Consider the following 25,686-nt stretch of genomic DNA (forward strand, 5'->3'; position numbering starts at 1 on the left):
GGCTGCCCTGTGTTGTGGAGGTCCCGCAGCTTTGGATCTACAGGACCAATCCCTTTACACGCTCCAGCAGATGACAGATGAGGTGCATGTTGGGGCGGGACAACACATAACCCTGGTTCTGGGCCTTGGTAGTTGCAGGCTTGGTCAGCCTGTCAGCTTTCTCTTGTGCTTCCAGCAGGGTGCGCCCTCCCGCATTGCCTTGGCTAGTTCACCCCTTGCAGCAATGAGCTAGGGGCGGGGCCAGTTCCCCTGCTTTCACATCCTCAGAGTCAGTTCTTCCACACCTACACCTTCAGGGCCAGCTCTACTTACTGTGTTGCCCAGGGGAAACATAGGGCCCAGAGTTCCCTAGTACAGTAGCTGAGGAGTGGGCAGGGACAGCTCTCTACTCTTACGAATCCAGGGCTATCTGTTCCGTCTGCCTCAGGCATTGATGGGCAGACAGAGGTGGGCTGGGAAAGGGATGTCTCTCTACCCCGCCCGTGCTGCTGCATGACAGACGAGCAATGGAGACAGCTCTCCCATGCTCACAACATTGGAACTGGCTCACCCACCCCTGCCCGCCATCAACTGCAACAGCTCAGGGCAGACAGCCGACCCTACACCTCCTGTGGGCAGCACAGTAGGGCCAACTCCATTGGCACAGGTGTGGGTGAGCCAGCCTGGCAGTTGTGAGCCTGGGAGTGCTGTTCCCATTACTCGGTTTTCTTTTTATGCAGGATTTCTTTGGCTAGTTCCATATGAATTTTAGGATTTTTTTTTCCATTTCTTCGATGAACATGGCACTTTGATTGGAACGGCACTGAATCCGTAAATTGTTTTGGTAGAATAATCATTTTCACAATTATATTCTACCAACCCATGAGCATGGAAGGTGTTTCAGTTTTCTAGTGTTTTTCTCAATCTCTTTCTTTCAATTTGAAAGTTTTTCATTGTAGAGGTATTTTTTTTTCCTAGCTGGTTAAGTCCTAGGCATTTCTTGAAGCTGTCTTGTGTAGAAATGTGTTCATGGTCTCTCAGTGTGTTCGCTGTTGATATATGAGGTTGTTACTGAGTTTTCTAAGTGATCCTGCCACTTGGCTGAAATTGTTGCTTATTTCCAGTTTTCTAGAGGAACTTTTATAATCTCTCATGAATAATATATCATCTACAAATGGGGCAAATTCAACTTCTTTTACTGTTTTTTTCCTTTAATTTCCTTCTCTTATTGTTCCAGCTAGTGTTTTGAGTAGTATATTGGAGAGTCATGGAGACAGTGGACAGCCCTGTCTTATTTCTGATTATTATTATTATTTGTTTCTTTTGAGACAGGGTTTCTATATGTAGCCCTGACCGTCCTGGAACTTGCTCCGTAGACCAGGCGGGCCTTGAACTCACAGAGATCTGCCTGCCTCTGCCTCCTGAGTGCTGGGATTAAAGACTGCACCACCACTGCACTGCTTTCATTCTGATTTTCATGAAGTTGTCTTTGACTTTCTCTCCATCTTGGATAGTGTTGGCTGTAGGTCTGTCATATACACCTTTATTATGTTGAGAATGGTTGCTTCCAGTTCTACTCTCTCTAGGGCTTTTTTCATGAAGACATATTGGATTTTGTCAAAGACTTGCTTTGTCTGTTGAGATGATCATGGGAATTTTGTCTTTAAGTTCATTTATATGATTTGTTAAATTTATTGGCTTACTTTGTTGAACTAACCCTGCATCTCTGGGCTAAAGCTACTTGGTCATGATGGATATTTTTTTTTGATATGTGCCTAAATACAGTTTGCAAATGTTTTATTGAAGATTTTTGCATCTATATTTGTCAGGGATATTGACCTGTAAATTTTTTTTTGGTGTGTGTATGTATGTGTTTACCTGGTTTTGCTATTAAATAATACTGGCTTTTTAAAAAAGGAATTTGGAAGTATTCCTGTTTCAATTTTAAAAAAGCAATGTAAGAAATATTCTTCTAGATCTTCTTTGAAAGTCTTATGTTTTCCTGCTGTGAATACATGTGGGCTTGGACTTTCTGGCTTTCTTCCTCTTATGCTTTCAGAAAGTTTTTAAAAACTATCATCTATTCAGCCTGTGCTGCAAACCCATGGCACTTAACATTTAAGCACTTCCTGTTCTACTATTTTTATATCTGCCTTGTATCATTGTTGCTACTAAATGCCCTTTAATTTATTACAGCATTTAGTGTATTTTAGTGTATTTTTATTTGAAAATATGCTGACTTTTGATAAATGTTTTTATTTCTAGGTGCATTCATCACAGAAAAGTATAAAATAGTGCATAGGATGATCAAAAATCCCCTAATATAAAAATAATCTGCATTGGTTATATAGTATTTCCCCCTCCAAATTGTTTGCATATGTAATATATCCCTTTTTATGTTTATAATGTACACATATTTTTTTTTTTTGTTTTTCAAGACAGAGTTTCTCTGTAGCTTTGGAACCTGTCCTGGAACTCACTCTGTAGACCAGGCTGGACTCGAACTCACTACCTCTGCCTCCTGAGTGCTGGGATTAAAGGCATGTGCCACCACTGGCCGGCTATGATGTGTAGTTTTGCGTGTGCATGTGCCTACATATATGGCACTTGAGAATGTGCGACTGAGGATACTGGTGTTATTGCCCAAATTTTTTAATTCTCTCTTCTTTATTTTGTTGTAGTCCAGGCACTGTGTTAGACATTCATGTGACCACGTTGGCTTTATTCCACAGATGCAGGGTTGGTTCACCATATGATGCTAATAATGTAATAAATCATGTAAATGGACTTCAAGATAAAAAGCACATTATCTTCTCAATAGATGCAGAAAAGGCCTTTGACAAAATCCAGCGTGCCTTCCTGATAGTGAGAAAAGAATGCTTAGACGGTCTCAAAAGATGGAAAGAAAGTGTCTGACTTCAGATACTGGTAGTAGAAAAGGGGGGTTGCAGAAAGTGTGTTCTAACTGAAAGGTATAGGGCCCCTTGGCATAGGATTTGATTTGGATGTTAGCCTAAGCATCATGGAAAGCCACTAAAGGCTATTAAGTATGACCTGACAGGGGACAATTTTGTTGTGTGGAGAATGACACGACAGGGGTCGAGGATAGCAGTTGAGAAGCGATTGTAGACTTGGTGAGGTGACACACACTTGTCATATCCATACCAGGAGGGAGGAAAGGCAGGAGAATCATGAGTTTGAGGTCTGTCTGTGATTCAAAGCTAGACACACTCAAATTAAACGAGAAAATACTATAGTGATCTAGGCAAGAAGACGCATTCGCTTGAGTTGGTGTGGTGGAAGTAGAAACCGTAAAGGATAGCTGGGTTAGAAAAAATAGTTTGGAGGGTTAGGGATATAACTCAGAGGCAGAATGCTTGCCTAGCATATACAAGGGCCTAGGTTCTATCTCTAGCATTTGAAATGGCATTTTGGAGGAAACACTAGCAAAAACTGTTGAATTGGACTTAAAAGTGAGTTAAATAGAGATCAGGGCTTACTCTTTAGTTCCTGGTTTCACTGACTGTTGAGTGATGATATCATTTCTTGAGATGAAATTTGGGAGAGAAACAGGAAACATTATGGATATAAGCCTGAATGTGGTGGACGGATCTCTCTACCACATACTTGTCACTAATGTATGTGTATGTATGTGTCTGTTATGTTGTTTTTATGTATATACATACATACATACATACATACACTCATATATTATCTGTTACCCAAAATGCTTGACCCAGAAGTGGTTGAGATTTTCAAAAAATATTTTGAAATATTTGCATTCAAATAATGAAATATCGTAAATGAATTCCTAGTTTAAACACAAAGTCTGTTTATGTTTCTTAAACCCCTTATACTCATAACACAAAGATTTAATGCAGTATTTTTAGTGGGTTTACATTTTCTACAGTATGCCTGAGACTTAGCACATGAGGTCAGGTATAAAGTTTCCATTTTTGGCATCACATCTGTCCTAGAACGTTTTCAGTTTTAGATGTGATATCTTTTGGTGAGAGATACTGTACCAGTTTAGAGAAGAGATGTGGTTAGTCCCTGTAGTATCTAATTCCAGAGTGGCTTTGTGTGTAATCTAAAAAGACCTGGATTTGCTAGTTCCTTTCTGAGACCAAAGACAGCTGAAGTATTCAACCTAAGATGAGAGTTCTCAAGTGTGTCCCTGCTTGTGCCACCCTCACTGCTCCTAACAGTGTGCTCGGTACCCACCCTGGGGTGTCTTCCCTGACTTCGTGGTTCCTCCCTTCCCAGGCAGGGAGTGCTGGTGACAGATAACGGTAAGTTTCTAAAGGTGGCTTTTTTGTCTGTTTCTCCCAGGTCTTGGCCTTTCTCCACAGCCTCTTCATTTCCAACAGCTTGACTGTGGAGCTCACACAGGATTTCCTCCCGTACAAACAGCAGCTGCAGCTCAGTTTACAGAATGTGAGTTGCGTCTGGATGTCTTCACCTGGCTTTCCGAGGGGGCCCCAGGCGTCTTAACGTTGGAATTACAGGTTGTTGCACCGCTGCCCATTTGCCGGGACAAAGTGCTGTAGAGCACGAACGTGGTAGCATAGTGGCGCGTTCTTGCTTTTGCAGGTTTGACTCTTCCTCTCTTTGAGACTTCCTGCCGTTCACACCTATCTTCTAATCAGGAATGCCTCTGTTTGCTGGGATTTATTAAGTGTTGGTACTTTTCTGTATCTCTCGCAGATCAGAATCCCGCTGTAGGTGTATTTAATATAAGGCTTAGTCCTTAAGCTAACTCCCGAGTCAGTTAAGACACTTGTTGTGGGCTTTATCATTATGACTGCCCATGATTATCTTCTTCCTTCCCCCATTACTTAGTACAATTATACACGTGAATTTTCAAGGACTTCTCCATCTTGTTGTGCATGCTAGCTCTATAAATGAGCACAGACACCACATTTTTATGTATCGGGACATGAGAATTTACTCGTTTTATCACAGCCCACATTGATGAGTATTTATGAATACCATAAAAAGTACCCTGTGTAACACAATGTAGCAGTCTCTCGCATCCCTGAAAGAGGCGTCAAGGTTTGCCTGTCTTAGAGGATCATATATGTGCTTCTAGTAGAGATATAGTCACAGATAAATCATAATCCCTCAGTATTTGTTGCTACATGGAATCAGAGCAACATATTGAAAGGGCATAGAGAATGCAGCAATTGGTAGTCAGGGAAGGGATCACCAAAATCAGGACATTGGACAGAGTGCTACAGTGCATGACTTCATAGGTGTGTTTTCCAACTCAAAACTGCTGATAAGATGCTTGCTTAGGGGGACTGGGACGTACAGTTTTACCTACTTTTTTCTTTCTGCATCTATTCCTTCCTTCTGGGTCCTCTCCTTTACCCGAACGTGAGAGCACCTATTTTCTGCTGACTTACCAAATCTTTCTACAATCAAGTTGACTCCTCTGCCATGTGTCACTTGACAAATGTGAGCTAATACCAAGCGTTTGCATGTGTACTCATGGCTGACTCATTGTTAGTACCGTTGACAGCTGGGGCCAACCGGTGCCGTCCCTGTCTCCTTCACTAACATAGAGAAGTTGCCATGGTAATGTTGTCTTTGGGAACTTTCTCCCTAGTTGCCCTTATTGTAAAGAAAGGGCAGTCTAATCTCAGAATTTTAATGTTCCTTATTTACTTGAAGCTTGAATTAACTCATTGGGTCAAACCTCTTGCTCCTTGTGGTATTCGTGTTTTTGTGCCCTTTCTAGTTCGTAATACCATTCATTAAACTCTAGAATTCTTTTCTAGTTACTACCATTCAGCAGCCTTCTGTATGTTTTAGCACATGCTGTGAGCAGAGAACTCTCTGTACTGTATCTCTGACCTATAAATACGCAGTCTGGTTGGTGACAATGCTGATAACGATTGTAATGATGTCTTGACAGACCAGAAATCATTTCTCCAGCACCCGAGAAGAGATGGAGGAACTTAAGAAAAGGATGAAAGAAGCTCCTCAGACATGCAAACTTCCAGGACAGCCAACCATCGAAGGCTATCTCTATACCCAGGAGAAATGTGTGTGGGCATGCAGGGCCATCCCCTGGGCTCCAGTTGGCTTGCCTCTTTGCCTTTCTGAAGGCTGGGGACCCCTGTCTCCGTAGATTCATGTCAGATACAACACCTTGGAGGGCAGGGTGGGATCAGAAGAAATACAAAAGGGAGAAACTTGAAGGGGAGTTAGGGTTGCCGTGACTCTAGAGTAGTAAGATCTGGAGTTTTTCCTCTGAGATTCAAGATGAGGAATGTTCATTGTGTACAGTGAACTTTGTTTGGGTCAAACAGGTAGGGCCAAGAAGGCAGAAAGATCATATTCTTGCATATGCTATGTGCAGTGCTCTACAGATCTCACACCATTTCATCTTTGATTCCAAATTCTGTTCATTTTACACCAGAGACCACTGAGGCTTAGATCAGGCACTCTATCTATGATCCAGTTCAGGTGTATCCTGTGCCAAAACTGATACTCTTTACAGCGTATCCTATCCTACCTACCACTCTCAGGGTCTGTCCAGTGTAAAGTGGTGAGCAGCACCCTAGTTTGCTCATCGCTTTGTGTTCGAAGGACTCTCCATACACGACCACCTAAGCAGTCTACAGTGCAGTAAAGTTGCCCATAGTTGAGAACCTCTGCTACGCACTGTACGGTGCTTCTGCGCCTCAGTTTTCTGTCTTGTCAAATGGCTGCCGTTCAGGTGAATGAATGCTCACCGAGCATCGTTTCTGCCAAATGCCATAATGCCATGTAACACATTGAGAGTACAAAAACAAAACAAAACAAAACAAAACAAAAAAACACACAGAGAGGTAACATGTTTTGTTTCTTTTTTTTTTTTTTTTAATCTCAAAGCATTTCTCAGACTGATAGGAGAGATAGGAAAGTATATTCACAAGACATTTTGAGCACCCTCTTTGGGGCATCTAAGAGCTTCTCTGAGGAAGTGATGTTCGAGCTAGAGCGTGAACGTGCACCGAGAGTGGGGCAGGTATAAAGAGAATGGATAGGCGTTGGTAGAGAACTCCAGGTGTGTGCTGCAGTATGAGTAGAGGCGCAGGCGTGTTAGAGAACAGGCTTCGTGCTCAGGTCTTTGTTTCTCAAGGATAGCCCGTGTTGTCCTGATGAAATTATTCATTCTAAGATATATGTCGTATGCAATCCATTTTAAATACGTGTTGGGTTTACGGTACAAATTATATGCCCGTTTAAGTATTTGGGAACTGAATGTAATTCAGTGACACAGGGACATAGAGGCGAGGGTGCCCAGTGACAAGTCCAGAATTGTCAGTTTGATCAAATTATGCAGGGCCTTGAGGGTGGGCTAGGTTGCTTGGAGAGAGTAGGAAAGCCTGTGTGATTTACTTTAAAGGAACGCTCTAGCGAAATGGTGAGGACAGCTTTGCTAGGAGGGAATCAGAAATGGGGCAATGAGAAAAGTCTGTTTGAAATGATCGATGGGAGAAAAAGTCCATCTGTATTTTATTGGTAAGTGTGGTAAGTATTAGGAAAGCAAGACAACGATAACATCCTTTAACTAATTCATTGCTAAAGGCATAGGAGAAGTTGAGATAGCTGGAGGCGAGACATGCAAGGGTTGGAGTGGCTACAACCCAGTGGTCGTCCAATGCGAGGTTCCCCGAAAGAGGAACACTGGCAGGGCTTTCTAGCTTGTGGACGCATAGGTGGGTCTATTCCTAGGAACGGTTGCAGGGAGAGTAGGTTTGAAATGAGCCAGGAATGGAGATGGGAAGCAGTCGGTGAGGATCTCTGTGGGTACAGTGGGTAGAGAGTACAGGCACGGGGCAGCGATGGATCTGAGCTTTGTCTGTGAAGAGCAAGCAGTACGCTGGGACTCGGTGCTTTGGGTTCAATTTCAATCACTGGAGAAAAAGAAAACAAAAACAGTAAACATCTTCTGCTTTGGGGAGCTGAAACACTCTACTAGCTCTCTCTTTCCTGTCTTTGTAGGGGCTCTGGGGATATCTTGGGTGAAATACTACTGTCGGTATGAGAAAGAGACCAGGACACTCACCATGACACCAATGGAACAGAAGCCAGGTGCTAAGCAGGTCAGTTCTTGTTACTGCTGCTTTGTGGGCCCATTTGTGTGAGTGCATCTCAAGAGAAGAACATATAATGACAAAGTGTCAGACAATGAATTCTATCACTGTCACATAAAGCCAGGATTTTACATGTTCTCTTTGGCCCAAGTTTACGTTGGCTGTGACTAAGGTTAGGCCTTCGTTATTACTTAGTTTGTGTTTTGAGAAAAGCTCTTCTTCTGTGACCCAGGCTGGCCTTGAACACATTGTGTAGCACACGTATGGCTTGAACTTGCAGCAAGTCTCTTGCCTCAGACTCCTGAGTGCTGGTATTAACAGGTGGGTTACATCATACACAGGTCCTAGCAGCAGGGTTTATGATTGCATCTCTATGTTTTCAGCCTCTTTAGTATTACAATTGCTCATTGCTTATACAGAGAACTTTTCCAAAATGTGGATGATGCTTCGAAGTAGTGAGTTTTAAAAATATAATTCCCAGAATGCCTTTATTCAAAGTGTGTGTGTGTGTGTGTGTGTGTGTGTGTGTGTGTGTGTGTGTTGGCTGGTGGTGGCACACACCTTTGTTCCTAGCACTCAGGAGGCAGAAACAGATGGATCTCTGTGAGTTTGAGACCAGCTTAGTCCACAGAATGAGTTACAGGGCAACCAGGGCTGTTACACAGAGAAAACTTGTCTCAAAAAACTGAAAAAAGTGTGTGTGTATATGTGTGTGTATGTGTGTATCTTTCTGTCTCTCTCTGTCTCTGTCTCTCTGTCTCTGTCTCTCTCTCTCTCTATATATATATATATATACATATATATATATTTATATTCACTTTCTCTCTATGTGTATGTGTGTGCGCGCGTGAGCGTGTCTGTATGTGTCTGTTGCCTGAAGTTAGAATCACCCACACCACATTAAAATCTCTGCAAGTAGTTCATGTTTCTTCTGTCCTTTTCAAGCCTTCTCCTTTTCAAAGTGCCGAGGTAAGTTTACCAGGGAGAGGGTCGTTTACTCCCCTTTCCATGCATGGCAGATTCTATAGGTACAAACTGATCTTCACACAATTTATTTTCCCTTTCATTTGCTCTCATACCTGCTGTGAGTGTACATCTTTTAACTATTTTCCTATTGTTGGAAACTTTAAGTATACACTCGAAGACTCAATTTAGGTGGCTAGGAATTTGGAGAAACCTGCCTGTTTCTGTTAATAACCGTTTTTGTAGATGTCCAATCCTGTATAGCTTGTATGTAGAAAACTCGAGGGGACTGATTTTGATTGCAGACTCTTGGAAACCACTTTTTGCCTTGGTCTTTAAGTATAGAGCCTTCTAGTGTACCTTAAATGTAGGTTCAACCTGGGGTACACCCTTAGGTAAATGTGTAAGTAGGTTTCCACAAATTCATCTTGGGCTGCAGCACAGAAACTGTCCCCAGTCAGGCTGAACGGGTCTGTTGGATCTGCGTGGTGAGTGCTTATGAGCAATACTAGCCGCAGTCTTTTGGTTTTCCATTTTATGTTAGGCCATGGGAGTTGTTGAGATGGGGTTCGCAGTAGCCCGGGATGGCTTCTAACTCATTTTGTTGTAAAGCCTGAATTCCTTATCCTGCAAGTTTCATTTCCTGAATTCTGGAATTACCCAAGTGTGTCACTATGACCAGTTTATGTGGCATTTGGGGTAAACCCTGGACTTTGTGCTACTTGTAACTGAGCTACTTCCTATTTCTACTTTTTATTCTATACAGAATATTGTCTGGAGTCTGGACATTAACTCTCTTTTCAGAGAAAGTAATAACTTTTAGACTTTTTTTTTGCATTCCTGTTCCAAAGAGCACTGTGCCAAAGAGAAAATCAGTAGACCCCACTTTTGTGTGCTCCTAGCATATGAGAACAATTAAGTTTTCTTTCCCCCTTGTTTCATTGAATGGACTATGGCAAACCTGCGACTGTGGGAGCCCAACAATGTGCCTAAGCAGGCTTCTTCTTTTCTGAGACAGAGTCTCTGTAGTCCTGACTGTCCTGGAACTCACTGTGTACAGTACCAGGCCGCTGTGAACTCAGAGATGCACCTGCCTCTCCCTCCTGAGTGCTGGGACTAAAGGCATGCATGCCTGGCCCTGAGCCTGAGCGCTTTTAATGTAAGGAATGGAAAGAGGAACCAAGCTCCCATTGAGAAGGTAGTGACCGAATAGAAGTAGTTACTGAATTCACTCCGTTTGTATTTGGAAATAATTTTTTCTTGTCAATCTTCTGACACCATTTCTAGTGGTACTTTGTGTTTCTGGAAGGTAAATAACAGATAAATGATTCAATGATGTTAGTAGTAGTAGTAGAACCACTTTTTCTTGAATGCTAACTGTCTTCCAAGGATATATGCTACCGTGTACCTTATTCCCTCTCTTAGCGGCACTGTAGAGCATATATCATGAACCTAATTTACAGATGAAACAATTGGCCCTCTTTCTTACTGTGACACTTACCAGTGTTCCCTAGTAACTGTGAGGTCTTACTTATGATGCTCGGTTTACCAGTCTCCTTTAAAGCAGTATTTTATCAGAATTGTATCTTCCCATGTTAGACATAATGGAAAAGAGAAAGAGTGATGGGTTTTGAAATTAGTTAACTGGCTTTGTGGGCCTGGTGATGTGACATGGCAGGGCACTTACTAGAAGTCTACATTTGTGCCGCCCCACCTCCCAGCCCATCCATACATTAAAACTAGTTCCGCGGTAAACTTGCCTTTTGACCACAAGTTAATGATTTCTTGTTACTCGGGCTCCTCTTCCTCATGAGGAAAGTAGAAAGGGTGATGATTGTGTTCATAAATTCTTCTGAGCCCTGTTTACTAGGGACCAGGGATACATAGACGAATAAGACATTATCTACGTCCTTAAAGCTTTCTCAGTCAGGTGAGGCCCTGGAAATAAGACATTTTCCCATAAGTTACAAAGCATGGGGCAGGCCATGTGTAGAGTTGGAGGAGAGCTGAGCGTGGTTTATAGGACAAGTAGCAGCCTCTTCAGACCAACAGTCACTTTGGGTGGAGAGAACCGAACATGCACTGTCATCGAGTCATTAAAGAGCAGGGTTTGTACGTGAAGTGTTCTACACCCGTGGGAGATGAAATACGTGGTAGTGGCTGAGATGCAGCTGGAGCGGCGTGGCTGGGGTCTAGGGTCCTAAGCTGTCACACTGCTGATGCTGAATGGTGTGAAGGCTAAAGAGAGAGGGTGCCTACGTGACCGTGTCACCCACTGTAAGAAGCTTGCACAGGACACCCCAAGTGTTAGGATAAGACCAGCATACTGAAGGCTTAATGGAGGGTTGGGTTCTTTTAGTGGAAACAGAAAGGATTGGCCGGCACAAGGCCAGAGGCTGGGCTGACCACAGTGGAAACAGTACTCTGGGCTCCTCAGGTACACATGGTGAGGAGGGCAAAATGCCAACCACCCTTACCCCAGCTCCCACCCTCTCATTGAGGTGGCACAGTGGTTCCCTGGTTGGGCTCAGGGGCCCTGACTGACTTCAGACAGCATATTTCAATGCAATTAAACAGGCAGCCTTGTTTCCTAAAAAATAAGTAAATAAATAAAAGGCCAAACACACCGAGAGAAGTACCCAGTAATTAACCAAAGAGCATCAAGATCTGAAATTATGTATACACTGAGTTTCATTTATACACTTTAAATTTTGAGGCCGAATCTCACCGTGTAATCCAGACCAGCCCTGAATTTGTTCTTCCCCAACGGGTTGGAGTGTTGAGATTACAGGTGTGTGCATATAACACAGTGTCTGAACTGGTATAAATCTCAGCTCTGTGATCTAATTCCATTTTGAATTTGAGTAAGTTGGTATTGGCCTAGGAGTTGTATTGTTTGGATGGCCTAGTGCCATAGGTACAGGTCTGGAGCTTAAGAAGCGTTTCTGATTTTGAGGCAGTAGGCCTATGGTGCTATTGTGATTAATAGATTGTGAAGTTAAGGCTCAAGAGGGAAATTGATTTGCCAGGATCACATAGCCAGTAAATGGCATAACTAAGGCACTACTCCAGATCTTAAGCTTCCTAGTTTAATACTACTTTGACCTTACTAACTCGCATGACATTCAGGCATTTTGTTGCTCAGATTCTGCTCTAAGTCAGGGCTATTGTGAGGGAAATTTGTGTAAAACAAATGCAGAAAATAATAAGCAATCAATTAATTAAAAATACCTTGTATAGTATGTGGTTCATTGTAAGTGCTAACTAAACATTACCTCCCTTCCGGTGTCACATTGTTCCTGTTGGGGGACAATAGAGGGAAATAAACAATGGCGGATCAGATAGGTTGTCTGTGGCCACCAACAGGTTTGGTAGATTTGTTTTTCCACAGAACTATTATGAACCACACTATTCCACATGTGTCCGATATCAAAATGCTGCTTTGATTAATAAACAAATGAGCTTATTTCCCCACTCTTTCCCTACCTCTAGAGAGATGGTTTTTATGGTGTTTGTTATCCTGAAGGCGTTCACTACCACATCCATTAGGAAGCTTGTATGCTCAACTTTTCTCATACATTCTATAGATGATCTCAGATAGCTACTTCCACGGCTGCAGCGTCCCTTCTCAGAAGCTTCATGAAAATTTTATTGTGTATACTTAATGCTGTTCGGGCAGTCCATTTCTCCTGCAGTGCCCTTAGGTGATGTGTCCTGGGCTTCCTATTGGATCTGCCTCGCTTGGGAAGGCCTCCGTGAGCGGTTTCCCCCAGTCGTGGCCATTTAATGCTTAGAATGGTGAGACACCATCTACCATGTTATTGTAAGATTTGAAGGTAGCGGTTCTCAGTGAGTCAACACATTGCTCCTGGTGTCTTGCTTGACACCATCCAAGTGACCCTGAAGACACAACAGGAGACAGAAGACACTTCTGTGCATTTTGAATACATGCCTGTTACTGTTTCTTTCATATCAGGGACCTGTGGACTTAACATTGAAATACTGCGTGAGAAGAAAGACAGAGTCCATTGACAAGAGATTCTGTTTCGATATAGAAACTAATGAAAGGTAAGTTGGGATACTGGGAATTTATGGGGTCACTGTGTACCATCCATGAGTTTAGCTGGGTCTTGTATTTTTCTCTCTGATTTCTTGTTGCTGAACAGGAGCAATTTATATATAGGCCAATGCTAGTCCTGCCCCTTAGTCTGCCCTTCACAAGGGGTTCCTGTTAGACTAGGTTTGGGGCTGGTTTTTTGTTTGTTTGTTTTGTTTTTGATTTTGATTTCTGTATATCCCTCAGTCATATTTACCTCACTGGCTCTGGGCAGAAAACATCTCCCCTAGAATTTAACTTGCTGTCACATATATAAAAATTTGTTTTTTTTTCTCAATGCCGCAAAACTGACAGAATAATCATGCTTGTTCTTTTGAAGATGCTCTTGTATCACTTAGGGAGTAGACTGACACAGTTTTGAAAGGAAGACAGATAGGGCCAAGGCTAGAGGTGATATTGGGGAGTTTTTTCATACTTACTGTAAAACAGTGCATGTTTCTCCTACTTTGAAGACATGTATGTGAACTAGAATAGTTTATTGACCCCAAACATTAGAACCACTGCTAAAAAATTTGGGGCATGATTGTATTGTTTCTCTCCAATGCCTTCTTTTTCTCTTCCCTAAAAACAAACAGTTTAGTGAAGGATAATTGCACCTCATACTTTTATTTTTCTGAAATTGAAAATGGATTTTTTTCATACAATACATATGGCTATGATCCCCACTCTCCCAGCTCGTTCCAGATGGTTTCCATCTCCCCGCCCATCCAAGTCTACACCCCTCCTTGCTCACGCATTAGAAAACAATCAGGAACAAAAAATAAGATAAAATGAAAACAAACAAAGTTGAATAGCACAAAACAAACAAACAGAAAAACAAAGAGCTGAAGGAAAAGACTCAGAGGCTCACGGACTGGCAAACACAGAAATACTCTAAAAACACAAAATTGGAAACCATAATATGAAAGCAAAAGATACCTATCCTTTAAAGTGAAAGCATTTAACATTGTGATGATAGGCATGCTTTCTGGTTAAGAAGTTGGTTCAAAATTCGTCGAATAAGCTATTATTATTATTATTACTATCATCATCATCAACTTTATTTTGTATACCAGGCACTGAGTAATGGAGAAGAATTTTATAAAATGATCACATGGCTAGAAAGGACCTTAATAAATTATAAAATCATAGAAAAATCATTAGGGACTGATATCAACAAGATTAGTTAGACTGAGAGATTAGGACATTTTCCTATCCAGAAATAAGTAACTATTAGCCGTTTGCCCTTTTTCAAAATTGGGATATTTTAGGACCCTCATGATTTTGGTTTGTGGGTCTTTATCATGTCTTTGTTAATAAATAGATGATCTCAGTCAAAAGGACTGTGATAGTGAATATTGCTACCAGTAATGAAATGATTGGCGTGATTGGCACCCATTTTCCTGATAACATCAGGCCCTATAGGATTAAAAAAAAAAAAAAACAACTGTGAGCTCTGACTTTCCTGTGTGAACCTGTAGCATCTCTGGTTTTTCAGCATCAAGATTTAATCACTTTTAAGTGATTGAATTTTCCATGTCTGATTCCATGTCGATTCCCTTTTTGCCTTAAATTTGCCAGCTACGTGTAGCTATTTTCCCTAACTCAAAGCAATCACAAACAGTTTGGCCCTGGGCGAGAGACTGTAGCACTTGTTTGTATATTTCTTGCACAATGTGCTAAGCTTGTCTTATTGTAGGTTGTAAATGTATTGTTAATTCTTAGCTATGTTGTTTTTATTCTTCCCCAGAATTCTGAGGACTATTTAGAGTAGAGGCCAGTACCTAAAGTTATGATGCATCCGGGACTTTAGTTACCATATTATTTTCCCTTTAAAACCTTGTCTTACTGAATCCCTTCACACCATTTTATGCATGAGGACACTTTGCTGCCCGAGGGACCAGCCTTTAGTAGCGCAGGGCTCAAAGGGAATCCACAGACATCACACTAGACTGTTTTATCTGAGGGGGCAAGGGAAAACGACACTCACACTCTCTCTTGACGGTTTCCTTCTTTATTCTTCCTCTTTAGTCTCTATTATTTTCCTGGTGATTTCCTTCTCTTATTCTTCATGTTTTCCTTCTAATTCTGCCTTTATTCTCTCCCTTACAGCTTATAAACCCCAGCAAAATCTTTCAGGCACTATTAAAATCACAACATGGTTATATGCTATTTTTCAAGTGAATGATTACAATGAATACAAGTAAAAACAGCATGTTTTCCCCATATTCCTTACATGAGTAAACATTTTACATATTACAGGTGAAAATTATCCCAAGAAGCCACATACATTCACACCCAAGCAGCTTGTTATGCATTAACGGTGTGAAAGCAAGCAAGACATTCTTTTATTGGCAAGCTGTGTTTTGTATTTACAAAGAAAGAACCAATTACTTTATTACTTATCTTGAGAGGTAATCTTATAAGGAATCTTTTTTAAAAAAAAAATATATTATGTATACAATATCCTGTCTGTGTGTATGCCTGCAGGCCAGAAGAGGGCACTAGACCTCATTACAGATGGTTGTGAGCCACCATGTGGTTGCCGGGAATTGAACTCAGGACCTTTGGAAGAGCAGGCAGTGCTCTTAACCACTGAGCCATCTCTCCAGCCCTCTTATAAGGAATCTTAAAGGAACCACAAATCTAACTTTTATTCATGAAAATTCAGCTCTACTTTAAATCTTTAGAGTTTACACCCCCTCATCAATTGTTTTTTATATCTGGAGACTGAGGGCAAAAATAGGTACAAGGAATTAATCATGGTCATCAGCCAGTCCTAGCAAGACAGACACATCACCTAATAATTCTTGGGCTGCTTTGTTCTGGTTCCCTGACCTTAAAGATTTCCTTATTTAGCTATGTGCCTTGTCTTCTTGGGATTTTCACCTCAAAGCTCTTTGACAGAATGTATTATTCTAACTTTTAGTTAAGTTATTTTCAAAACTTTGTTTCAGCTATGATGCACTCCAAAACCTGTGAACACATCTCCCAACGTTAAGATTAAAAGAATTTGCTGGGCGGTGGTGGCATATGCCTTTAATCCCAGCACTCGGGAAGCAGGGGCAGGCAGATCTCTGTGAGTTTGAGACCAGGCTGGTCTACAAGAGTTAGTTCCAGGACAGGCTCCAAAGCCACAGAGAAACCCTGTCTCAAAAAACCAAAAAAAAAAAAAAAAAAAAAAAAAAAAAAAAAAAAGATTAAACTCAATATAAACTCATGTGTGTATGACACCTCATTTTAATTTTTATTGTCAAAATTCTATTTAAATTAACATTATTATCAGTTAGACAGTACAGCTTAGGAAGAACTAATCTTCAAGACAGTTTAAAAAATGCCCAATGGGATGGTTCCTATGAGATAAACACTACATTATAGGCAGTGAGGATCTCCCCACACACTCATCCACACCATGCCCGATAGCAGACAGAGATGGCAACTGCAAGCATATGAAGGCACAGCAGAAACCAAAGACATTCTGGGCTTTGTGGTCTTGGGGCCTTGTGTCGCTGAGATTTACTCATCAGGGCTTTGTTTCCTGGCGGGCTGATGCCCTGAAGTCAGTTGCCATCTGTTGTTCCTCTGACATGGCCACCGGCAGGACACCAAGACTCAAATATATTAACTGACTCTGTAGCAAGGCAACACCCTGGTCTGTGGGCTCCACAGCCATTTCCTTTGTTTTCCTATGCTGTTATCGATTAAAATAATCAATATCATAATGAAGAGATGCGGACACACTTCTCTGCAAGAGGGACTGTCAGGGCTGTGGCAGCGACTTCCCCTCCTGCCTACCTGATCTCAGAAAGAGCCAGGCTTCCCAGCAGGTATCACACACATTAACTCACGCTCTCTGGAGTGCCAAGCAAAGGTCTCTTAATCCCTTTTTTTTTCTAGTTCTGAAAGATCTGATTTCAGTACAAAAATTAATGTTTGTTTCAATATTTGAAATGGTGGGCTCATATCACACAAGAGATTGGAGGGTCTTAACAATAGTTTCAGCAAGTGATGTTGCTTGCCAAGTGTCTCCTGCCTGTCCGATCCTGTTCTCGGCCTTTTAAATGTAACTTTCTTTAGTCTTCATCATATAGAGTAGATGCGGCTATTACCTCAAGTTCGCAAAGGAAGAGAAAGAAGCAAAGAAAAGTTAACCATCTTGAGTAACGTGACTGCTAAATGGTAGGACCAGGGCCCAAGTCCAGCTGTTTGAGTTTCTAAGGAAGGCCACTTCCTTTAAGTTCAAGATTATTTGGCTCGCTGGGTGAGGGGTATTTTGAATGAAACAGACCAGTGTGACAGGAATCTCCTGATGTCGGCACTGGGAAGTACTTCCGCAAAGGGTATCTTCCAGCACCCTTAGAGACGGAGAAGTGGCAGCGCAGAAAGGCCTAGGGATTGAGCCAGCATCACCGAGAGTTCTCGTTATTTCTCTTACATTCAGTACCTCGGGGTGAGGCTGAATGATACAGAAAGGCAAACTTCATAATGCTGTGGCTAGCTAGAGACTGACCGAGACTTCATGCCTACAGGAATATGGTCAACCCATCTGTTCTGAAGGTCGAAATATAATATAATAGGTACATTAATCTTTAATGTGTCCGGATGAAAACAGTGTCTTCGGTTCATTGCTTTAATACCCGAGAATGGGTTATATATAAGCATCAGAAGTTTCTTTCTTAGAGTTCTAAGGTTGGAAGGCCAGGGTCACAGGACTATCAGGTTTGGAGTCTGGGAGTCTTTGCTTCCTCATCCTCCAGAAAGAACACATTTCTTGTTCTCACATGGAAGAAGGGCTAGAAGGGAATGGACCTACCTCTTCAAACCTTTCTATAAAGGTGGTTTGTCACTTCTGGAAGACTCACCTTATTATTGTTGTCTCATTTAATACAGGAATTTTTGGAGGGTGCGTGTGGGTGTGTATTTATATTTCTAGACCATAGGAGATAGCCAACAAGTAAGTAGAATAAAAAAAAAAGTTCGAAGCAATTTTCCACAGAGAAGAAGCCTTATATTACTGATGTTAAGAATCTGGTTTGTGCAGTACATTGCATGCATATATTAAAATGTTCTAATAAAATCCATCATTTTGTGTGATGAATATCCACCAATTCAAATTATATAAAAAATGATGAAAGAAGCACAGGATACCATTCTCTCAGGTGAATTTTCTGATTTAAACTTGTCTTTTTCCCACTCCAGACCAGGAACCATTACTCTGCAGGCACCTTCAGAAGCCAATAGAAGACTATGGATGGAAGCCATGGATGGGAAAGAACCTGTAAGTTATCTCAGACCCTCCATCCTCCCCACCCCTTATATAAAAGTGTAACCTCAGCAGCATTCGTCAGTTTATGAGTGCCCTCTAGTGGTTGCTGTGGGGAAATGGTCCTAGCTTATTTAGATTCTAAATCATAGAGCTAGAAGGAATTGTCACTTCCTGAACTCTTGTTTAATTCAACTTGAATTCCAGAGTTGAGGGACTTCCCTAAGATTTGTCTGTTGTAGTATGGATTCTGTAGTTATGCCCACAAGTTCTTAAAAATGAAAAGCACTCCCTCTTCACATTGTGAAATTGCTTTGTCCATCTAGAAGGGTGGGAAAGAGTTGTCATGGATGTGAGTAAGCATCCATTTAGCATCCCTGGAAATGACTTTTCTAAGCTCTCCTGCACCACACACTTAGCTTGCTCTCTTTCAGAATTCACTGTTAGGCAGGTAGAGAGAACAAGTCCTCAGAAGAGTCAGAAGTGGTTCTAGATCTAGAACAACAAAAGCAGAAATCGTTGGAAAGCACTGCCTCTTCAACATCCTTCTAGTAATTTCTTTTAGTGGCATATGCCATAACGTGCCTGTTGGTGTTCGAACTACAGATGCCTGGTCCTGCTTTTCCTGTTACTTGGCGATGACTTTAGCGAATTATTTTTTACTCTCTGTCCCTCAGTTTTCTTCTTGATGAAATCTTTTAAAATGATTTTTATTCTACTTATCTCTCCGAATTACTGTGACCACTCCAGTGGAAACGGTCCTCCAAACAGTAACGGAGTGCTGTCTTAGTTTTGGGTCTTCCTCCCCGGTTGGAAGAACAACTGGAGGACTATTGCAGTGTTTGGGTACAGCTGCACCTCCTTGTTCTTGTCAGGTGAAAAGCTGAAAAGCTAGCCTGCTGGGGGAAACATATTCTTTCTTTGTGTCCTCTGTTCCCTATGGAGGAAAGAGGCATGATCAGGAAGTGAGATGGCTTAGTGGCTCAAGGCGCCTGCCGTCAAGCCTGGGACCTCTCGAGTTCAATTACCTAGTTCCTGCATGGGGGAAGGAGAGAACTGACTGCCGTAAGTTGTCCTCCGACCACCACGTGCTGTGACATGCACACCCCTTTCGTAACACAAATAAAAACGCTAAGTGGAAAAACTAAGAGTGTAGTTGTCATCTCTGAGATTGTTGCTGTAGTAGCTAGTAGAATGAGGTTCCCTTCCTGGAAACCTGACATTTGGCCCTTCCTCGCCTGTGATGCTTCTCTAGGGGATGCTAGGAGCAAGGCATTTGTCTGTCCACTCATACTCCGGCTTCCTTAGGCTCTGGAAGCTCAGAAGAAGTCAGTGGCTTGTTGTGGAGAATGATGCTAAAGCCTAGATCCTCCAAGTCCCAGCCTCACCAGTTTGATTGCCGCTGACTTCCTGAAGCTCTTGTTTGTAAAAAAAAAGTCGCAGCAAAGGCTGCGCAATGCAGAAATGCCTCTTACTGAAATATTCATGAGGGCAGCAACACATACAGCTCTTTTCCTTTCCGAGAGGAAAGCCTGGGTTGAATTCCCTCAGCCTCACCCCACCAGTGTTGCTGCTTCCTTAAACACCAAGTCCACTGATCATACGCACCCGTGCCTATGCCTTTGCTTCAGCTGTCCAAGAGGATCAGGGCTTAAAGTGTCGGGGCCCACAGACGTGAGTCCATTCCACCTTGAATAGAGGTCAGAGGGTTCAAGCTTGTTTTGCTCTTTCAAAGTTGTTGACAAGTGGCTACAAAACAAGAGCCCCTGACCTCAAGTGGTTAATTAGTGTTTTGAGTACAGAGGTGGATCAGCGCCATCTTGACCAAAGGTCAGAGATGCTAGGTTTATTTTTTTCAAGTCTCTTGCCTCCTCCCTCCCCTTTTGGAGTGGGGTATAAAAAGACATGTGGAAAAGAAAAGGGTGGTTCACTATTCACTGAATGTCCTTCCTGATGCTATGCTGTGTTTTGTCTCTTATTTCTCTCTTAGTTCTGTCACTTTTTACTTAATAATTCCAATCCTCACAGGAACGTGCGAATCCATTCGAGGCTGGTCCTTGACACTGAAGGAGCATCTGTTCCCGCCATGATTATTGTACTGACTTTTAGAGGACGGAAAGGGCATGTCCAGTCTCCTAATGATACATGGGCACAACCAGGAAAACAGGAAGCCAAGATCTCCATTCTGGTCTTGTACATAGTTATTGGTTATGTACTTTGAGATGACTCCGAGACATTCGGCCATCTCCTTCAGAAGAACCCTTGCCTTTCCAAAGAGAAGAATCCACTAGCTATTGTCCCAGCAATGCCCATTTTCTGGGTGTCCTTTAGAAGACCACTCCCCTTTTTAATGTGTTGCTCCAGCACAGAAATGCCCTAAGCTTTACCTGGGTAACTGTTTGGCGAGTCAGCTGCAGCTTCAGCTCTGTGAACCGCATGAACACCTAGTACAGTTGAGGGACTTGCGTTTTCTTGGGATCTGGGCAACGATAACTCGGTTTAAGCAAAGCCTTTCCTTTCTTGTTACAGCTCTAGCGTCTCTAAGGATTTTGACAGTGTTTCGAGGGAATGGAATTTAATTCTGTTTGCCCTACTTCTCTGTAGTGAGTCACAGTAATTGAGCCTTCTTGGTTTCTCTTCTTTTGTAGATCTATCACAGCCCTATAACAAAACAGGAAGAAAGTAAGTAATTCCACTTTATATACTCCTCATATTATAAGCGCGAAGCTGGCCCAGTGACAAGGCAGTGCTTGTATTGGTGACGTGTACCATTCATGCAAATCTGTGTAAAATGAAGCCTAGCTCTGGTTTGAAACTGTACATTGACTGAACTAGGGAAGTCAGTTCATTGAAATTTATGGTGTGAATGGTACAGAGGATACGGAGAATATATTATCGCCTCCTGGTTTTAGACAGAGGATCAAAATTGTGTGCATTTCCCCAGCATTTGATATTGTTCATGTTAGGGTAGATGTGACATAAAGGGCTAAATGGAAACACGTTGTGTTTGAAAAGTCTAACCCTACCCTGAGCATGGTGTCCTTCAGTCTCAGGGCATGTGGACATGAACACCTGCCCCACCAGTCCTCTCGCCCTAGTGCCTTCCTGTGACTCTTGCATGTGGGGTAGGAACTTCTTACTGTGCTGTGACCTAACTCTCCTTTCCTTTCCTCAAAACAGTGGAGCTGAATGAAGTGGGGTTCAAGTTCGTCAGGAAATGTATCAATTTTATTGAGACCAAAGGTAAGATCAAAACCATCACCTTGAAGTGGTTGGATTTGGCCACTCTGTTTTTATCCCGAGGAGCTTTCCCGAAAGTGAGAATGACATTATCTGTTAGTCAGGGCCCATCTTTAGGAAGGCAACTTTTTATCCATCTTGTGTTTACCCATCTAATTGGCTGGTAGGCTCTGGAAGTATGGAACCTAAAAATGAGGCGGACTAAAGTCTCATGCAGTAGCCAACTTTATTCAGAGCACCAGACAATTTTCTGTTAAGAAAAGTCATATTAGTAAAATATACAACTCCAAGGACACATGGCAAAACCATGTTTCTCCACAGAGGTGTAATGAATAGTCTGAAGTAAACTCACTGCTATCAGTGTGCATGGGGGAGGTGGGAGGGAACATAAAAGCGTATTCCAAGGATAATTCTGTGTTTTTGAAGAAACTGAGGTCACAAGACTCCTGTTTTCTTGGCATTTTCTCGCAAGCACTCAGAATTCCCCCAGCACAGCTCCACTTTTGAACTGTTTGGCCACCTCTTGTCTACTGGACACATTTGTTTCAATTTAAGTCGGTTCTAAACCGGCTTCCATCATAACACTCCTCACCCAAACACATATATGTAATTTGTGGTTTCCACTTTAAGAGAGCAGAACCCAGCAACGATTTAGAATGTGCGCTGAAATAGTACCTAGTGTTCCTCAAGCAGTTTAGTGATAGTTCCATCCCAAGAGATCCAGGGCTCAGCTTCCATCACGATATCATTTTATTATCAATTTCAAAATTGATAGGGCCAAATCTAAACTCAGGCATGTGTAGAGTCAGCATGCTTCTTCCTGAATCGTTGTCTTTGTTTCCTCCTGAGGATATTTAGAATGCAGGCGGCTGAATGTATGGACCATTACGCTTTCTTTGGAACCTTGCTTTAGCCTTTCTCGGTGTAAAAATGGGAGTTTTGCTTCACATCTTCTGTTCTCCAACCTTCTCCTCTTTTATATCAGAGCTTGGGGACAGCTGGGGGTTAATATCACCTCCTTAGCTTTTAATCGCTAACTCCCTTCCAACATGGCAGACTGTTCTCATCCACCTATTGCGACTCCCCGAAACGTATACCTTTTCTACTATAGAGTGTGCACTCTTCCCTTCCGATTCATAGGGAATAGGTCCAATCAAATCAAGTTCTGGATGATTTTTAGATATGACTAGGATGGTAGGGCTGTTTCTCTGTAACAGGAGGGCTGCAGAACTCGAAGAGAGGAGGCCTCTTTGTTGTCTGTGAACTGCCACCAGTGTACAAGGGCTTCCTTTTTCTGCCTTGGGGAATGTCAACGCTGGAGCTATACTAACAAAGATGACCTGGTTTTCTTTTCCTAGGGATCAAGACAGAAGGGTTGTACCGCACAGTGGGCAGCAACATCCAGGTTCAGAAGCTGCTCAATGCCTTTTTTGGTAACAATTTTACATACTTCTAATTGGGAATGGTTTATATGGAAACAAACGGGATGGAAAGAGAAAGAAGACATTTCTTAGGAAGGTCGAAGAATGTTAAATTTGAGTTGTAGTCTTGTTTTGCTGCCCAGGCTAATCCCAAACTCCTAGACTCAAGCAACCGTCCTGCCTCAGCCTCTCAAGTCGTGCCATTCTAACTGGCCTGTAGAATATTACAAAATGTTTTCAGCAGTGAAACAGACAAATATTTTGCACACCTTGGGTCAGAGACCATCATGCATTGAATAAACATCGGTCACCTCTCATCCCATCCACTCCTCAGTCTCTAGGAAATCCAGTTCTACCACCGCCTCTTTGCTGGAACTTCTCTGGCCATGATGCTTGCGTGTGCGCTTGCCAAATCCAAGGAGCACTCCAGTCTGTCTTACTTGCTCTCTGCTTGAATACTGTCTTCTTTCTGGGAACTGTCCCCTTACTTGACTCCCATGATACAATACTCTACTCATCCTTTGAACACTTTGTGTTACTCTTTTGTCAGTGACTCTTCCTGGATTCCGTTTCCCCTTCCTCCTACAATTTAAAATTCTAAAGGTATTTCCCAGAGTTCTAACTTGGCATGCCTTTATGTTTTCCTCTACTGAGTGATATTTATCCTGAGTTACATTTTCCTTTTAATAGTGTGCGTGTACATGTACGTGTGTGTATATCTATCTTTATTGAATATTGACTGTTAGGACTTAGTGAGTGTCTTATTTTCATTGAGCAAAAGACCATTGAGGTAGGTTTCGTTGGGTGTGTGTGTGTTGGGTTTTGTTGTTGTTGTTTTGTTTTTCTGTGGGTAATTATCAACTCATGTTTTTTTTTTTTTTTTGTAAGTTTGTTAGACCAAACATAAAGTATTCTCTACTGGCTTGTTTAGACCTGCTAGTAATTCTTAACTTTTCTTGTGTCTTCATTCTTATTGACTTGAACACCAATTTGGGGCTGGAGAGAGGTTTCAGTGGGTAAAGCAATTGCCACACGAGCCCAAGGACTTGAATCTGGGCCCCTAGCACTCATGTAAAAGCCAGATAAGGTAGGGACCATCTACAGTCCCCGTGCATCTGTAGCACAATGAGAGGTGGAGACAGGAGAATTCCTGGAAGCCTTGGGGCCTGCTAGCCTGGCCATGACTCAGTGAAGAAGAGACTGTCTCAGAAAGATGGGATGGTGAGGACCAGCACCGATGAGTGTGCCCTGACCTCTGCATGTGAGTCATGGCATGCACAATTCTACACGCAGGCACACACAATCACACACACAAACACAAACGTACAAACTACATACATACATATCACACACACATTTTTAAAAAGAGCACAAATGTCTACTAGCTTCGTGAATTCTTGGCATTTTTCAGCATAATTATTTTTTTTGCCTAGCCTGTGGAGTTTTACCCTGGGTTTATTATTTATACAAGGCTTTGTATTTAGCAGTTGACTCAAGAGATTTTGGCCACTGCTCTCTCTACATAGAGCCTTCTTCTTTTGTACTTTGCTGCATACATTTTTCTTATTTCTTGTAGTGCTGGGGATGGATTTGAAGGCTTCATGCATCCTAGGAGAATCTTCTACCACTAAGGACTATCCTCAGCCCATGCTGAGGAAATTCTGGCTAGCTAAGCTTCGTTTTTTTTTCTTCTTCTTCTGAAAAAGGTCACGTGAGCAAGACCTTAGCTTGATCTCTAACTCACTTTGTTATCCATAAAGTCTTTTCCTTTGTCACGCTGTGGCGATGGTTGTAGGGCTTTTCTTCTGAGCACATTTTCTCACTCACAGTCCTGTGCTTGCTATTCAGTGACTAAAAGCAGTAGCTTCATATAGTTTGTCCTATCTTCTAATAGTTATGGCAAGACAATAGATCTTGTGCCAGTGGCCCTACTGTGTCTGGGAGTGAAAATCCCTCTATGTGTTTGGTACTAGCACCTATGGGCTGAAATCTCAGCATTTCCATCCAGACATCTCCTAAGTCCTAGAACGCATCTGCTGCCAATTAACCCTGTGATTCTCAGTCTTACCTTGGTCCTGCCACATGAGGATGTGGGCAGACTGTCAGCATTGTGTCGGTATAGCACACAGGTAATAACCAAGACAGTAAACTGTAAAGCTCAAGAAATCAATACTAGAATCTCCGCACAAGCGCTCTCCGTGTAGATGGATGGTCCACAGGTGCCTACCTATATTTTCCATGACCCAAATGAAACTCACCCTTTTTTTTTCACTATAGCCCCGTGCATCTTCCTTTTGTGAGTGACGGTGAGGTAGCTGGTAAGCTTCGATTCTGTGAAGTGTCAGAGAATGAGTTGTGTGGAAAGCTGAAGCTCAGATAAAGTGCATAGCTTTCAGATTTCCTTTAAATGTGGCCAAGGGGAATGGAGGAGACAGGTAAAATTGAGGTTGTCAATCAGGTGCTCTTGACATGGAATTTTCTCTGATTATCCTGGAAGACTGTGTGTAATTCACAGGGGCTTTAACGTGGGAGGGAAATTCAGGAAAGAGAGTACCTGAGAGACAGCACATGAATATTCAGCCCCGTGCTTTCAGAAGACAAGGAGCTGAAAAAGCAGAGCTGCAAAAGCCGAGG

The 25,686-nt window shown here is 42.2% G+C and overlaps 1 protein-coding gene across 3 annotated transcripts in view; it reads left to right on the forward strand.

Moving 5' to 3' along the window:
* Positions 1-25,686, forward strand: part of Ophn1 (oligophrenin 1) — a 326,280-nt gene that overhangs the window by 168,454 nt on the left and 132,140 nt on the right. For all 3 annotated transcript variants that reach the window (XM_050119716.1, XM_050119714.1, XM_050119715.1), the window contains 8 exons: positions 4,312-4,416; positions 5,900-6,029; positions 7,978-8,078; positions 13,009-13,100; positions 18,328-18,406; positions 21,040-21,073; positions 21,572-21,634; positions 22,990-23,064. In XM_050119716.1, the coding sequence (XP_049975673.1) occupies positions 4,312-4,416; positions 5,900-6,029; positions 7,978-8,078; positions 13,009-13,100; positions 18,328-18,406; positions 21,040-21,073; positions 21,572-21,634; positions 22,990-23,064 (679 nt within the window). The remainder of the gene's footprint in view (positions 1-4,311; positions 4,417-5,899; positions 6,030-7,977; positions 8,079-13,008; positions 13,101-18,327; positions 18,407-21,039; positions 21,074-21,571; positions 21,635-22,989; positions 23,065-25,686) is intronic.

The sequence above is a fragment of the Alexandromys fortis genome, unplaced genomic scaffold (genome assembly GCF_014885135.2).
Source record: "Alexandromys fortis isolate MF-2015 unplaced genomic scaffold, M_Fortis_MF-2015_v1.1 scaffold_155, whole genome shotgun sequence".
Taxonomy (NCBI): domain Eukaryota; kingdom Metazoa; phylum Chordata; class Mammalia; order Rodentia; family Cricetidae; genus Alexandromys; species Alexandromys fortis.